Here is a 17,738-nt window from a genome sequence, read left to right as displayed (position 1 = left end):
TTTGGGACAGAAAAGGTGTGATTTTTGTGGATTTCCTGGAAAGAGGCACTACAATAAACTCTCAAAGGTATTGCCAAACTCTGCACAACCTCAGAAGAGCAATACAAAACAAGCACAGGGGAAAGTTGGGCTCAAAAATCTTGCTGATTCACGACAACGCCCGGGCCCACACAGCAAATGCCGCTCGTGAAGTTCTCGAATCTTTTAAGTGGGAGTTGTTTCCTCATCCGCCGTACAGTCCCGACCTGGCACCGAGCGACTTCCACTTATTCCCAGCAATGAAGAAGTGGTTGGCTATGCAGCATTTTGATGATGACGCACAGCTTCAAGAAGAGGTAACCACGTGGTTGAAGGCGCAGGCAGCCGAATTTTACGACGAGGGAATTTCCAAGCTCGTCCATCGCTACGATAAATGCCTTAATTTAAATGGCAACTGTGTAGAAAAGTAGTATTTAAGTGTGGCTTTCATCTGTATATAATAAAATAAATTTTCAATACTTTATTTATTTTTAATTCCAAAATGTAATGTACTTTGTGGATAGCCCTTGTATTTGTTGTACATTGGTATGCGGATGATTACTTGCTGGCAAATAAAAACATCCAATGTATGTTTTATGTGATGTTGCTTGATAATACCAAACAGGACAGCATTAGCTAATCACAAATGAAATAAACTGTTTATTTCAAATAAAAAGGACACAATGCTGCAGCAAAATGACTTCTTTCCAGAAATTTATTTTTATCGTTATCTGTGAGAGTTCTCTCATTTTGAATTATAAAGAAAGGCTTCTTTAAACCTTCAAAATTCACACATGAAGGCTTCTCATTCTTAGTAAAATAACAGCTGTGGGTGAGTGAAAGCTAACAGCTTATTAACATCTACATCCATACTCCGCAAGCCACCTAACGGTGTGTGGCAGAGGGTACCTTGAGTACCTCTATCAGTTCTCCCTTCTATTCCAGTCTTGTATTTTTCATGGAAAGAAGGATTGTCGGTATGCCTCCTTTGTGTGGGCTCTAATCTCTCTGATTTTATCGTCATGGTCTCTTCGCGAGATATACGTAGGAGGGAGCAATATACTGCTTGACTCCTTGGTGAAGGTATGTTCTCGAAACTTTAACAAAAGCCCGTACCGAGCTACTGAGCGTCTCTCCTGCAGAGTCTTCCATTGGAGTTTATGTATAATCTTCTTAACACTTTTGTGATTACTGAATGATCCTTTAACAAAGGGTGCTGCTCTCCATTGGATCTTCTCTATGTCTTCTATCAACCCTATCTGGTACGGATCCCACACTGCTGAGCAGTATTCAAGCAGTGGGAGAACAAGTGTACTGTAACCTACTTCCTTTGTTTTCGGATTCCATTTCCTTCGGATGAATCTCAGTCTGGCATCTGCTTTACCGACGATTAATTTTATATGGTCATTCCATTTTAAATCACTCCTAATGCGTACTCCCAGATAATTTATGGAATTAACTGCTTCCAGTTGCTAACCTGCTATATTGTAGCTGAATGATAAGGGATCTTTCTTTCTATGTATCGCAGCACATTACACTTGTCTACATTGAGATTCAATTACCATTCCCTGCACCATGCGTCAATTCGCTGCAGATCCTCCTGCATTTCAGTATAATTTTCCATTGTTACAACCTCTCGATATACCACAGCATCATCCGCAAGAAGCCTCAGTGAACTTCAGATGTTATCCACAAGGTGATGTATGTATATTGTGAATAGCAACGGTCCTACGACACTCCCCTACGGCACACCTGAAATCACTCTTACTTCGGAAGACTTCTCTCCATTGAGAATGACATGCTGTGTTCTGTTATCTAGGAACTCTTCAGTCCAATCACACAATTGGTCTGATAGTCCATATGCTCTTACTTTGTTCATTAAACGACTGTGGGGAACTGTATCGAATGCCTTGCGGAAGTCAAGGAACATGGCATCTACCTGGGAACCCTCGGCTATGGCCCTCTGAGTCTCGTGGACGAATAGCGCGAGCTGGGTTTCACACGATCGTCTTTTTCGAAACCCATGCTGATTCCTACAGAGTAGATTTCTAGTCTCCAGAAAAGTCATTATACTCGAACATAATATGTGTTCCAAAATTCTACAACTGATCGACGTTAGAGATATAGATCTATAGTTCTGCACATCTGTTTGACGTCCCTTCTTGAAAACAGAGATGACCTGTGCCCTCTTCCAATCCTTTGGAACGCTACACTCTTCTAGAGACCTACGGTACACTGCTACAAGAAGGGGGGCAAGTTCCTTCACATACTCTGTGTAAAATAGAACTGGTATCCCATCAGGTCCAGCGGCCTTTCCTCTTTTGAGCGATTTTAACTGTTTCTATATCCCTCTGTTGTCTATTTCGATATCTACCATTTTGTCATCTGTGCGACAATCTAGAGAAGTAACTATAGTGCAGTCTTCCTCTGTGAAACAGCTTTGGAAAAAGACATTTAGTACTTCGGCCTTTAGTCTGTCATCCTCTGTTTCAGTACCATTTTGGTCACAGAGTGTCTGGACATTTTGTTTTGATCCACCTACCGCTTTGACATAAGACCAAAATTTCTTAGGATTTTCTGCCAAGTCAGTACACAGAACTTTACTTTTGAATTCATTGCACGCCTGTCGCATAGTCCTCCTCACACTACATTTCGCTTTGTGTAATTTTTGTTTGTATGCAAGGCCTTGGCTATATTTATGTTTGCTGTGAAGTTCCCTTTGCTTCCACAGCAGTTTTCTAACTCAGTTGTTGTACCACGGTGGCTCTTTTCCATCTCTTACGATCTTGCTTGGCACATACTCATCTAATGCATATTGTAAGATGATTTTGAACTTTGTCCACTGATCCTCAACACCATCTGTACTTGAGACAAAACTTTTGTGTTGGGCCATCAAGTACTCTGAAATCTGCTTTTTGTCACTTTTGCTAAACAGAAAAATCTTCCTACCTTTTTTAATATTTCTATTTATGGGTGAAATCATCGATGCAGTAACCGCTTTATGATCGCTGATACCCTGTTCTGCGTTAACTGTTTCAAATAGTTCGGGTCTGTTTGTCACCAGAAGGTCTAATATGTTATCGCCACAACTTGGTTCTCTGTTTAACTACTCAAGGTAGTTTTCGGATAAAGCACTTTAAAAAGTTTCACTGGATTCTTTGTCCCTGCCACCCATTATAAACGTTTGAGTCTCCCAGTCTATATCCAGCAAATTAAAATCTCCACTCAGAACTATAACATGGTGGGGAAATCTACTCGAAATATTTTCCAAATTTTCCTTCAGGTGATCTGCCACAACAGCTGCTGAGCCAGGGGGCCTATAGAGACATCCAATTACCATGTTTGAGCCTGCTTTGACTGTGACCTTCACCCAAATTATTTCACATGTCGGATCTCCACATTTTTGTATGATTATTGTATTTTAACAGACTTACTCGTAGTACTTTAGTTTGCGTGTGGGTTACTACACTGCTTATTGCTTCCAAGTAACCAAAATTGTGTCATTTCCATTGATAAACACAACTTATGTCAAACTCTGCGTCTCACAGGTGTTGTCGAAGCTCTCCTCGCAGCGCCGTAGGTCGGTGACCCTACTGAGGTCACTGGCTGCGTCCATAACGGCTCAGAGCGAGCCACTTGGCCTCAAGCGGGCCGCCGACGTCCTCTACGCTGCTGCTACCCTTAATTTCCCGGACGGTCCGCTGCTGGAGAGAGCGGTCAGCGACGCCGGAACCGCTCTGTCGTCCGGTAGTGCTGGGGCAGAAGGCAAGGCTGCGGCAGTGAGGTCTGTCGCCACCAGTGTCGGCTTGCTGAGGTACAGGGACATAGGTGAGGGCTTAACTCATTTAATTCTCAGGTTTATAAAGAAATAAACGCGATAAAACTGCCCTGCATATTGGTTTCCACATTACAGGCTTATTGGAGGTTCTGTGCCCTTGCTTTCATTCGACATTTGAACAGTCACTTTTTTCAAAGAAAATATGCTCCTATGTGATATCTTTCTGGGTTCATGAATGGACTGACAGTTTCCTAGCATTTGATAAGGAAAGAAGCTGAAGTAATGAATTAAAATTTGTGTCAAGGCCAGGAATGTAAGCCGGGTCTCCTGCTTGCTAGGCAGACGTGCTACCCACTGCTGGAGAGTCTCAGAAATACTGATGACTGTGTGATAGCAACAGTGCGAGGATGGTGTTGTGTATAGCACATCTGCCTAGGAAGCAGGAGACCCTTGTTCAAGTCCTGGGCTGGGCACAAATTTTAATTCGTTACTTCAGCTTCCATCCTTATCAAAGATAAAGTTGAGACTCATGTGTGTCCCCAGGAAAATGAGTTACATCAGATTAGTTTCCTGGCAATTTCACGGCCATCCATTATCCTGAATGGAGAGGCATCTACAGACATTGCGGTAGTATCTGACGAGCCTCAGGGGAGTGCGACAGGACCATTGCTGACAGTGTTGCACATTTATGAGTTAATGAATAATGTTAATTGTGATCTCTTCTTTTCTTTCTTTGCAGTTACAATGACTTCTAATTAGATATGGATGAAGGTAGCAGCAGTAAAATACAGGGAGTGGAACATTATATAGAACTTGTACAGAAACCAGACAGATGAAGTTACAGGGCACGAAAGGGGAGAAATGGTTCAGAACATAGTGAGACATATTTGTAGCCTATCCCCGATGTTACTCAATCTGTATATTGAGCAAGCAGTAAAGGAAACTGAAGAAAAATATGAAAAAGAAATTAAAGAGCAGATAAAGAAGTAAAAACTTTCAGGTTTGCTGATGACACTGTAACTCTGTCAGAGGAGGCAAATGATCTGGAAGAGCATTTGAACTGAATAGACAGTGTCTTGAAATGAGGATATAAGTTGAATACCGATCAAAGGAAAAAAAGGGTAGTGGAATGTAGTTGAATTAAATCAGGTGATGCTGAGGGAACTATAGTTGAATTAACTCAAGTGATGCTGAGGGAATTAGATCAGGAAATCGGACTCTAAAAGTAGTAGATGCATTTTACTATTTGGGTGGTGAAATGACTGATGATGGCCCAACTAGAGAGGATATATAACAATATTATGAAAAGGAAAATTGCTGCTCACCATATACGGAGATGCTGAGTCGCAGAGCAACATGCACAATGTCACCTCAAAAAGGTCTCCACCCTGCTCACTTCCTACTCCTGACTCGGAGTACCACTTTCCACCACCTCTACAACAACCTCCAAACCTCCTCTATGTCTCCTCCTAGCTGACAAACCCTGTCTCGCAGACCTACTACATTTACCCTACCGTTCAAAACTCCCTCCCACCACGACGCAGAATCTAGAACTTGAACAGCCCCAATACACTGTCATGATCCGTTCCTCCAGAAGCTTTAGCTCCACAGAAATATCAGTTCTTTCCTAAGGCCTTTACTTCGGCCCCTTTCCCTTTGTCACTCAGTACGACCCAGGCCTGGAGCAACTAAATTACATTCTACACCAGGGTTTTGACTACCTCTCATTGTGCCCTGAAGTGAGAAATGTCCTGCCCACTATCCTTCCCACCCCTTCCACAGTGGTATTCCGCCGTCCACCGAACCTACAAAATATACTTGTCCATCCCTACACAGCCCCTGCTCCCAACTCCTTACCTCATGGCTCATACACCTGCAATAGACCTAGATGCAAGACTTGTGCCATACATCCTCCCCCCACCACCTACTCCAGTGCAGTCACAGACATCATCTATCCCACCAAAGTCAGGCATGCCTGTGAAACCAGTCATGTGATCTACAAGTTAAGCTGCAACCACTGTGCTGCATTCTTTGTGGGCATGACAACCAACAAGGTGTCTGTCCACTGACAAACTGTGGCCAAGAAACAAGTGGACCGCCTGGTTGCTGAGTACTCTGCCAAACAGAACATTCTCGATTTCAGTGGTTACTTCACAGCTTCATCAGTACATGTACAACTTGTGATAGGGAGTATCCTCCATGGTATGGGTCATTTGCCTATGTAGCTTCAAAATATATAGGATGTACAACTAATACTAATAAATGCTGTTGAGATAAAGGAAAAGAAAACACCTTTTATCTGTATGAGGCAGTTTAATGATTTCAAGGAGATCCGAAATAAGGATTGAACCATTAAAAAGAATTATTGGCATCAGGAAGGCAGATCGTAACAGTGTGAAAGTGAGTAACAAGCCCTGAATGACATCTGTTACCTCCATTTGTTAGCTTCAGTTTGTAGATGCTAAGCAGAAGTAAAACATCTTTTGATGTATTGTAGCAATCCTCATCAAAAACTCAATTAACTTGTACACGTAATGCATAGCTGTTACTAACTGTGTTTCAGTTATACACACTCCATTCCCAACACAAAAAATATTGATACTTACTCCTAGTTCCAACAGCCAAGAATTGTTGTCATTTGACAGGTAATGAGCTGCACAGCTCCCCCCAACAATACACAAATTGGAGCGTGGCTCTGTCGCCTTCCACGGTGTTGCCGTTTCCACTGTGTCATGCTCCCTAAAGCATTGTGGCAGTCAATCCTCAACAAGTTGTTGTACTGAGTGATTTGGGGCGACTTTCAGCGATGCGTGCCTTTCGGTGTGTAATGAAAATAGTCGAGAGAAGATCAGACTTGGGCTGCACTTTCCTAGGAAACTAACTATCAAAAAGTGTTGGACATGGCGAGATTATATGCAGTCAGTCGTGTGCTCCACGAGAGAGTATTTTGAGAGAGAGAGGGATGCAGGAGTGCCTCTACTTCCTTTGGATAAAGGGGTGGAGCGAACTGCAGCTGCTGTACAAATCAGCAAATCATCAGTGATAATCTGCCCTGAGCAATTTGTGAAAGGAGAGTCAGGGGAGTCATATATTGCAGCCTGGTGATGCTGCTTTCTTTGAGAATTAGTACGGACAAATTTTGATGATATCGCATGGCTTTATAAAATGTGTGTGAATGCAGGGGACAGTTTAAAAAAAAATCTGAACAGACAATTCCACTAGTGGTAGTATGGCAGCTCCGATTGGCAGAGGAGTAAGAATAATGTTAGCATTTGCAGGAAATTCAAAAGGTTTCATTTCTAATTAACTGCTGTTACTCATTTCAAACAAAACCTCAACTACCATGAAGAGATAAACCACAATACTTTTGTGAAACGGTTTGAAGACAGTGTGCTTCTGAACATAACAAAAACCTCTATAGCTGTCATGAATAATATTCCATATTATTCAGTTACACAAGTAAGCCGCCCACTAAGGCAACAAAGAGAAACGACATTGTTTGCTGGCTAGAGAAATGTAGGATATCGTTTGACAGTTACTTGACAAGGGCAGAATTATTAGAACTTGTCACAGCACTAGCCAAAGAAGCCAGTTCACATTCTGTATGAGACAGCAAAAAAAGTACCAGCATAAAGCCCCTAGGTTGCCTCCCTGCCATTGCCACTTCAACACAGTGGAACTGATTTGGAGTTAGGTTGAGCATCATATTGCTGCAGAAAATAAGATTTATGTCGACCAAAGTGAAACAGCTTTTGAAAGAGACAGTTGAGAAAGTGACGCTATAAGACTGGCAAAAGTTAGTGAATCATGTGAAAGAAGTGATACAGGAAGCATGGGATAGCGAAGGTGTGTTACAGCAGTGCATTGAAGACTTGATAATATCTGTTGCTACAAGCAGTGACACTCACTCTGACTGTGACTCAAGCGGTGTCTTCCTGCTGTCTGGGTAGTATGTAGTGTATAGTGTACTTTAATAAATGTCTTACTTTTGTGGCTTTGTTTCGATTAATTACTCTTTCCTTTTGTGAGACTAAGGAATACTATTCAGCCAGCACCCATCATCTCCTTATGGTAAATTAGGCTGCATTTTAAATATATGTCATTTTGTATAGACACCAAGATGGTTATTTCATGTGTGTAATAGTTTTTGACATATGCAATGATAAGAAGGAAACTTTTGCAGATGCGAAACTTTCTCCTGTTTCACTAACCAGCATAACACTGACCCTAATTAAAATTCAGAAAAGATTTTTAATGTGCTTAGAGATGCCACTGAGAGTGATAATATACATAAATTTCAGAATATCTATATTATTTTTGTAGCAGATAGAAACTAAACTTCATATTCGTTATGAGTTAAATACAGACACAATTGCATAAAAACGCAATGCCGAGTGAGATATTTTAGTAATAAAAGAGAGAAAAGTATTGCTCTGTTTGAGACATGGCACGATAAGTTTGAAGCTGTTTATAAACAGAATAATTTAATCCATTTCAAAAAAATTAACATAACTCTTTTGCTAATCAAAATTAAGAACATATTCTTGACATGCTGAGAAACACTGTAGAGGTCTACATCATGTTGTTGTGGTCTTCATTCCTGAGACTGGTTTGATGCAGCTCTCCATGCTACTCTATCCTGTGCAAGCTGCTTCATCTCCTAACTACTGCAACCTAAATCCTTCTGAATCTGCTTAGTGTATTCATCTCTTGGTCTCCCTCTACAATTTTTACCCTCCACGCTGCCCTCCAATACTAAATTGGTGATCCCTTGATGCCTCAGAACATGTCCTACCAACCGATCCCTTCTACTAGTCAAGTTGTGCCACAAATTTTTCTTCTCCCCAATTCTATTCAATACCTCCTCATTAGTTATGTGATCTACCCATCTAATCTTCAGCATTCTTCTGTAGCACCACATTTCAAAAGCTTCTATTCTCTTCTTGTCCAAACTATTTATCGTCCATGTTTCACTTCCATACATGGCTACACTCCATACAAATACTTTCAGAAACGACTTCCTGATATTTAAATCTATACTTGATGTTAACAAATTTCTCTTCTTCAGAAACGCTTTCCTTCCCATTGCCAGTCTACATTTTACATCCTCTCTACTTCGAACATCATCAGTTATTTTGCTCCCCAAATAGCAAAACTCCTTTACTACTTTAAGTGTCTCATTTTCTAATCAAATTCCCTCAGCATCACCCGACTTAATTCGACTACATTCCATTATCCTCGTTTTACTTTTGTTGATGTTCATCTTATATCCTCCTTTCAAGACACTATCCATTCCGTTCAACTGCTCTTCCAAGTCCTTTGCTGTCTTTGACAGAATTACAATATCATCGGCAAACCTCAAAGTTTTTATTTCTTCTCCATGGATTTTAATACCTACTCCGAATTATTCTTTTGTTTCGTTCACTGCTTGCTCAATATACAGATTGAATAACATCGGGGAGAGGCTACAACCCTGTCTCACTTCTTTCCCAACCACTGCTTCCCTTTCATGTCCCTCGACTCTTATAACTGCCATCTGGTTTCTGTAAAAGTTGTAAATAGCCTTTCGCTCCCTGTATTTTACCCCTGCCACCTTCAGAATTTGAAAGAGAATATTCCAGTCAACATTGTCAAAATCTTTCTCTAAGTCTACAAATGCTAGAAACGTAGGTTTGCCTTTCCTTAATCTAGCTTCTAAGATAAGTCGTAAGGTCAGTATTGCCTCACGTGTTCCAATATTTCTACGGAATCCAAACTGATCTTCCCCAAGGTCGGCTTCTACTAGTTTTTCCATTCGTCTGTAAAGAATTCGTGTTAGTATTTTGCAGCCGTGACTTATTAAACTGATAGTTCGGTAATTTTCACATCTGTCAACACCTGCTTTCTTTGGGATTGGAATTATTATATTCTTCTTGAAGTCTGAGGGTATTTCGCCTGTCTCGTATATCTTGCTCACCAGATGGTAGAGTTTTGTCAGGACTGGCTCTCCCAAGGCTGTCAGTAGTTCTAGTGGAATGTTGTCTACTCCCGGGGCCTTGTTTCGACTCGGGTCTCTCAGTGCTCTGTCAAACTCATCAAGCAGTATCATATCTCCCATTTCATCTTCATCTACATTCTCTTCCATTTCCATAATATTGTCCTCAAGTATATCGCCCTTGTATAGACCCTCTATATACTCCTTCCACCTTTCTGCCTTACCTTCTTTGCTTAGAACTGGGTTTCCATCTGAGCTCTTGATATTCATACAAGTGGCTCTCTTATCTCCAAAGGTCTCTTTAATTTTCCTGTAGGCAGTATCTATCTTACCCCTGGTGAGACAAGCCTCTACATCCTTACATTTGTCCTCTAGCCATCCCTGCTTAGCCATTTTGCACTTCCTGTCGATCTCATTTTTGAGACGTTTGTATTCCTTTTTGCCTGCTTCATTTACCGCATTTTTATATTTTCTCCTCTGATCAATTAAGTTCAATATTTCTTCTGTTACCCAAGGATTTCTACTAGCCCTCATCTTTTTACCTACTTTATCCTCTGCTGCCTTCACTACTTCATCCCTCAAAGCTACCCATTCTTCTTCTACTGTATTTCTTTCCCCCATCATATAAAGTGATTTTCTATTGCTGCAGAGAGCAATGTGCTATGGTGGCTGTCCGCAGAGTGTACTTGACGCAACAATGCCATAACTTTATAGCTTAAACGTCAAGCGATATTTAGTTTAGATCAGACCATAGAAGCCTGTTTTTATCCGTTCCACAGAGCTGATGGAGCACATGTCGGATTGGGTGCTGTCTCAGCTGCACAGTTGTCGCCCACAAGACCTGACTGCCGTACTGTTGACCTTCGCTGCCGTCAACTATGTGCCATCAAATGCAGACGAGTTCTTTCAGGTGAGGCAGTTATTGTGGTATAACTGACTTTTTAAGAATAACAATGACAACACTCAACACTCAATAACTGTTCAAGTTATTATAAAAATTACAACATTCAAAAAGTCAAGAGTGATGAGCTGTTTCATTCCTAACTTTTTGATTATTGTAAGCAGAATCGTACATCGAGTATAGATTTAAGTGTCAGGAAGTTGTTTCTGAAAGTATTTGTATGGAGTGTAGCCATGTATGGAAGTGAAACATGGACGATAAATAGTTTGGACAAGAAGAGAATAGAAGCTTTTGAAATGTGGTGCTACAGAAGTATACTGAAGATTAGATGGGTGGATCACGTAACTAATGAGGAGGTATTGAATAGAATTGGGGAGAAGAGGAGTTTGTGGCACAACTTGACTAGAAGAAGCGACCGGTTGGTAGGACATGTTCTGAGGCATCAAGGGATCACAAATTTAGCATTGGAGGGCAGCGTGGAGGGTAAAAATCGTAGAGGGAGACCAAGAGATGAATACACTAAGCAGATTCAGAAGGATGTAGGTTGCAGTAAGTACTGGGAGATGAAGAAGCTTGCACAGGATAGAGTAGCATGGAGAGCTGCATCAAACCAGTCTCAGGACTGAAGACGACAGCAACAACGTGATTATTTGAATGGTTAATGAGTTTTGAATATTGCAGTTGTTATTCATAATGTCTCCGAGCTGTGATTGCTCTCCCCAGAAAGTTGACTTTTTAAGGTATTGCTGGATTTCTAGCTTTATGCTGTCTCCTGGCTGCAGCCAGTGTGTCTAGTATTTTCCCTGGAATTTATTGTTGGATGTATTCCAGTCTCCGTCTTTTCCCTACAATTTTGGCATTCTATGGCTCTCTGTATTACAATGGAAGCTATTCTCTGATCCTCGTCTTTTTCAACTATGTGAACATAGTGCAGTGGTTAAAGTTCATAGACAACATGCAGGCAGTATGGGTTCAGACCTTGCCCATATATCCCCCTGCCCCCCCTCTCTCCCTCTCCCTCCCTCCCTCCCTCCCTCATCCCTTTCCCCCCCCCTCACCCTCTCTCTCCCTCTCCCTTCCCCATTGGACAGAATATCATTAAATAGTACATGGGGCACAAAAGTCTTCAAAAATAATATTAATTTTTGCCATAGAAAGCTAATTAATAAATCAGTCATTACAGGAAACTTTCTTCAAATGTGTACTCTGCTTGTTACAGAATAGAGTACAGAATCTTCTTACTATTGCTTGCTCTGCTGGAAGAGAATCCCAGATGATATTTGTTATAAAAGCAACTGACACACAGATATGTAGAGCACCACGCATATTTAATGGAAGCTTCTGCGTTGCAGGCACATGGAGTTTTCAAAAGTGATATCGAAAAACACAGATCATTTAAATTCAGAAAGATTGTTCTTTCTTCAGTCAACTTTGATATGAACCACGTGAAGTAATGCAACACATTTTTTCTTCAATAATTCTTTATTGAACATAATGAGAATTACACATGCAAAAGAATAGTGTTTTATCCCCGCACCCTATTTTTCCACATAATCTCTAGCCTGTTCTGTGGGCTCCCTCCGGCGCAAAACAAGGGCTTGTATGGCCTGTCGGTATGAATCCTTGTCCTGGTGTGGGAGCCAGAGCTTCACTGCATGAATCATCTCCTCATCATCCTCAAAATGTCTTCCACGAATGGCATCCTTTAATGGCCCAAACAAGTGGAAGTCCAAGGGGGCTAGGTCTGGGTTGTAGGATGATAGCTGTGGATGGTCTCCTTGAACGCTGCAAATAGTGGAGCTCTGCAAAAGTGCCTTCTGATGACCTCACTTTCCAGGCCTAGTGACTAACTGTGCTTCTGTCGACAGCAGATGCTCCATAGATTCTGCACAAGTGTTTGTGAATATTCCCCACAGTTCCTGTCTCTGCAGTTACAAATTCAATGACGGCACATTGCTTGTAACATACATCACCTACAGACGTCATTTTCAAACTGTCCTGCAGCTACGCTGTCAGAAGTGACGGAAACTTGGTACACCCACTCAGGAGACTTCAAATAATACATACATAACTTTTTCAGCTGAGAAAAAAAGTGCAGTGCATTACTTTCTGGGCAGGCCTCATAGAAAGATTTGATTGTAAAGTGTCTGATCAGTATGCCTTCCCCATGAATCAGTAATGTATAGAAATTTTTCTTTTCCCACATTTGGAAGAATGACAGATTTTAAAAACTCTTTGTACACACTTTTGTGAAGCTTTCTGATTTAGTGTAGGTCACAACATTTTTTAAATTCATGGTCAGCTCAAGAGCAGCTCGAATATATTTCCTGGATGGTTCTTGCACACATAAGAAAACATATGGCAATAACTTTCCTGAGAGTTTTATAGTGTATTGTGCTGTGAAGGAATGACTGATCTTTTTTAAATCAGTTTTTCCCCATCTCCGCAAGGGATCTGTTGTACATTGATTGGTGCTGGCAGCCGGTTTGATAAGTATTAAGTACATAATCGAGGTGGAGTACCGTCATCTGTACTGGGGATCTTCTTGTAGCTGCTTATACTTTTTCCTATAATTGTGAACTCTTTGGAGCTGTCCAGATATTTTGGAATTTTAACTATAAACCACAAACAGGCTATACTTTTGAAGAAAGTTTGCTGTAGTGATTGATTTATTAATGAAATTACTACAGAAAAAAATGACAATTTATGAAGAATTTTACTTGACATATTACTATTTAATGATGTTCTGTATGATGACACTGAAGAAAAAAAGTACATGTGCGGGATTTGAACCCATACCACTAGCATATATGAGCTATTCATAAAACTCTGACATTGATTTTCTCCAAAACTAGGGCTGTTGCATGAAAAGCTGCTACATGGGTACTTGAGACAGGTACAACATAGTCAAGACTCACCAAAATCCATGATTGATGGGTCCTCTCGTAAGTATCTTTGACAGCCACCAGACACCATCCCTGTTTGGTTTCAGCTGTTCTCTGGCAGTAACATCTTGACTGTGATTGTAGCTTGAGCGATCTCTAGAATTTAAAATGGCAGAAGGTTGAAAGCATTGTTATGCAATCATGTTTTGCATTCTACTGAAAGAAGACTCCTTCAGAAATGCTTCAGTTTCTACAAAGTTGAAAGCATTGTTATGCAATCAAGTTTTGCATTCTACTGAAAGAAGATGCCATCAGAAATGCTTCAGTTGCTAAGTAGAGCTTATGGTGAGCCTACAGTGTGTAATGCTTCATGTGTCTGATGACATAAAGCTTTCAAAGATGGAAGAGTGAAGTGTGAGCTGAAAGGAGGGGAGGGAGCCCTCACCACTGTCGTTACTGACATGACAATGAATTCAGCGGCAGCTGTCATGTACGAGGGCTCTTGTCTGACTGTTAGACAACTAGCAGATATGCTGGAAATTTCAGTGGGAAATGCTCACACCATGTTAGAGGATAGTTTGACATACCAGACAACTGATTTCTGCTCAAAAACAGAACACAGTTGATGTGTGCATTTTATGGAAAGAACGTGTCCAGCATGAAGGTGATGATTGCTGGAAAACCATCATCACTGCCAGTGAATTGTGAACCTCTCGTCATGACTGCGAAATGGAAAGTCAAAGTACAATGTGGGTTCAAAAGGGAGAGCCTCACTTGAAGAACGTGTGTAGCCTGAAGTCAGCCAATAAGGCATTAGCGATCACATTTTTTTATTACCGTATCGTGGTGTACTTACATCATGTTTCCATAGGTCAGACAGTAAGTCCAGAATACTACAGGAATGCGCATCAGCAACTGATAAAAAATTGTATGCCAAAGAAATGGAGGGGACTTTGTGGAAAGTGTAAACTGCTCCATGACAGTGCGCTCTCTTGTGTTGCAAAACCTGTTATGAAGGACGTTTGTATAGTCGTGATACCAGTAGATGACTGGCTTAGATAGTGAGTAAAGAAGAAAGTGAAGATAAAAATTAATGTAAACCATTCCCTATTGTTAATTTAATTTCTCATTAAGTCATCAAAATGTACACAATAAATTGCTTAAGTTTAGAATAGTTGTAACGTTAAATTTTTTTGCCAGATACTTCATATTAATAAAATAGTTTCTCATTTCCATGAGACGGAATATATTAAAAACAAAATTCTCTCAAGGAGCCTCTCAAAATAAAGGGAGGGGGGGGTTCTTATATTCATGGTCATCTTATACTTGGATAAATGTAATATTTGTTTTGGAAATATTCATTCCAGAGCTGCACTCTGTTTTTATTTAATTTATTTGTATTGTTTGCATGTGACCAGTTGTGATTTTGGATTCCAGCCCAATGGCAGGAACAATTGTTTAAGAATGGGGCTTGTACCCAGAAATTAGTCACAGAGAACAAAAGAGAAATACATTAGGTAAAAACAGTCTATTTCAAAAGCAAACCTTTTTAAAGTTTTACCTTATTCTTGTTCATGTGGCTTAATCAGTAGCCCATAACGCACAAGAAAGATGCAGATTTGAAACTGGCACTGCACACAGGTTATAAATTGTTGCGTGTAATAAACTCACCATAATATTGTCTCCTATTATGACTTGTGTTATCTCTGTGCAGAAACTAATAATCATCATGCATCACATTTCTAAATCTTAGATGTGTTGACATGTCAGTCCTCAGTTACTACTTTTATGTAAAAGATTTTTAGTTTATGACTAGTGTGCAACTAAGTAAGTGCAATTTATGGATGTAATACGTAAATTGCATGTTGGGAAAATTACTCATTTGGCCATGAATAGGCTTTAGGCTTCTTAGTGTACTGTCAGGTGGAAACTGAATGTGGCAACCCCATGTGCAACTTACACAATATTACCGACACAGATGCAGAAGTTGCATACAATAATGAGGTAAAGAGGCTTACTAAGGAAAGTATTATCCTTTTTATGTTGTTTCAAAATCGTTACATTTAACAGAAGTTGAAAAGCAAAATGTTTTTGATCATTTAAAAGAGAGCTTGCTATCTGCATCATATGTTTATTGATTCCAACTATTTGCAGCATTGTCATCTTTCTGATTTTTTTACAGTATGTAACATATCACATCCTGCATTTTACAGGTTGTTTTCTGTTGAAAGATGCCCTAAAAAGATCAAAAGCTGGTTTTTGGTCAAATAAATAATAACTTATGTGTATCGAGAAAGTGTTTCCTTTGCAATATTATTCTCATGTTCTATCAGGCACCAATACTGAGTTTAGTCAGTGTTATAAATTGCATCAATTGTGCTACACACAGACATAACATCAAAAGTGCTAAGACAATGTTTCTAAACGTTTATATTGCAGACAAGCTCAATTAAAAGACCCTCACATGTAGCTTTCAGCCACAGGCTTCGTCAGTAAAACAATGTTTCTAAACGTTTATATTGCAGACAAGCTCAATTAAAAGACCCTCACATGTAGCTTTCAGCCACAGGCTTCGTCAGTAAAACACACACACACACACACACACACACACACACACACACTGGCGCGCGCGCGTAAAAGCAAGCACACCTCGTGCACGCATGGCCACCAGCTCCAGCATCTCGGGCCGCACTTGGGTGTGTGTGTGTGTGTGTGTGTGTGTGTGTGTGTGTCTTTTAATTGTGCCTGTCTGTAACTTGATGCGTCTTCTTTACAATAAGTAGCAATCTTTCTTTTCCTACATTGTTGATATTCCTACCTGGAGTTCCCATTGTTTGATTCCTAAATATTTTGTTCCAAATGCTCTCCCTCACCGCAATTCTTGGCTTGCTGACAAGGCACAAATTATTATATGATGGTGAAAGTATCTTAGTCAGTTGGCAGATGCACATTGTGAACACGATTGCAGGCTGTGCTTCCCCTACTGAGAGAGGCGGTCTTCCCCGGGCCATCCATGTGGTTGGACGCCGTGTGGTCACTGTGCGTCCTCGGAAGAGCTACCCCGGAGCAGACTGCGTCCGTCCTCTCCCCGGAATTCCTGCTGCGATTAGCGAGAACCTCAGGACGTGCAGGTATTTCCCGTATTACATCTCGTATTCTGCTGCAGTGTGTGGGGAAGCCCAAATTTAACTATAAGTGCTCAAGTTTACATTTTGCCTTTCATGTCATTACCTTCAAAATAATTTCTATCAATGTAAACACCACTACTCGTGTTAAAGTAGACCTTACAGTAGACTGTTCCAGTGCCTCCCTGTGGGGCCTCAGCATCCATGACTTACCCACTGGGCAGGGATGAGCACAGGGTCTCGCACTGATATTATGAGGCATTTAAGTAATTTAAGCAGAACACCTCACTGGAAGGACCTACTGATTATCATGCATTCAAGAACAACTTCTATCTGTTGGAAACATGCTTTGGTAGAGAACACACAATTTTTTTAGGTTTCCGTACCTCAGTCAGTAAAAATAGAACCCCTATAGGATCACTTTGTTGTCCATCTGTCTGTTGGTGCGACATATCAGGTTGAAATCTGTGTGACATACTAAGGTCTGTGGTGTCTCGGTGATGTAGAAAATTTGAGCTTTTATGTCAGTGGAATTAAAAGATACAGGCACTTTTGATTTTTGAAACTTGCAAACTCACGCATCAAAACCTTCGGAGTACTTCCCATTCACCTGGAATGATGAAATTTGGCTGGAAGAAAAAACAAAAATTGTTAATTTGTAATGATACCACAGGCGAAAAGTACAGTTTTTGTCATGTTATTCAGCTGTCTGTCTGTCAATCTGTTAACCCTATCGCTGTTGTGGACGTGTGTGCATGTCCTGTTACACCGTTCCACAGGTGGTGCTGATGTATATATGCACACCACTTGGGTTTGTGGACGTCTATATGCGTCGCGACTCACCGATCTCTCAGTGGTGCAGACAAGCTACTTCCATATCTCGGTGAATAAAAATATTTCGAGTATTTATCATACAACATATGTGCCTCATTTGCAAAAAACCTCGTTTCAGTATCTAGAATTGTTTACGTGCAATGATGATTGTCATGACCACTTGATTCACGATGTTCAAGGATGTGAATGAGTGCATGACAAACAACAATCCATTGGATATGAA

General features: G+C 40.6%; 1 protein-coding gene across 2 annotated transcripts in view; it reads left to right on the top strand.

Annotated features, from left to right (window-relative positions):
- LOC126428208 (FAST kinase domain-containing protein 4) overlaps positions 1-17,738 on the top strand; it is an 85,360-nt gene that overhangs the window by 26,826 nt on the left and 40,796 nt on the right. For both annotated transcript variants that reach the window (XM_050090123.1, XM_050090124.1), the window contains exons 4-6: positions 3,567-3,846; positions 10,550-10,680; positions 16,525-16,687. In XM_050090123.1, the coding sequence (XP_049946080.1) occupies positions 3,567-3,846; positions 10,550-10,680; positions 16,525-16,687 (574 nt within the window). The remainder of the gene's footprint in view (positions 1-3,566; positions 3,847-10,549; positions 10,681-16,524; positions 16,688-17,738) is intronic.

This window comes from Schistocerca serialis, chromosome 12, assembly GCF_023864345.2.
Source record: "Schistocerca serialis cubense isolate TAMUIC-IGC-003099 chromosome 12, iqSchSeri2.2, whole genome shotgun sequence".
NCBI classification, from domain to species: Eukaryota; Metazoa; Arthropoda; class Insecta; order Orthoptera; family Acrididae; genus Schistocerca; species Schistocerca serialis.
The sequence above is the reverse complement of the archived record's forward strand: the minus strand, read 5'-3'. Positions and strand labels throughout refer to the sequence as shown.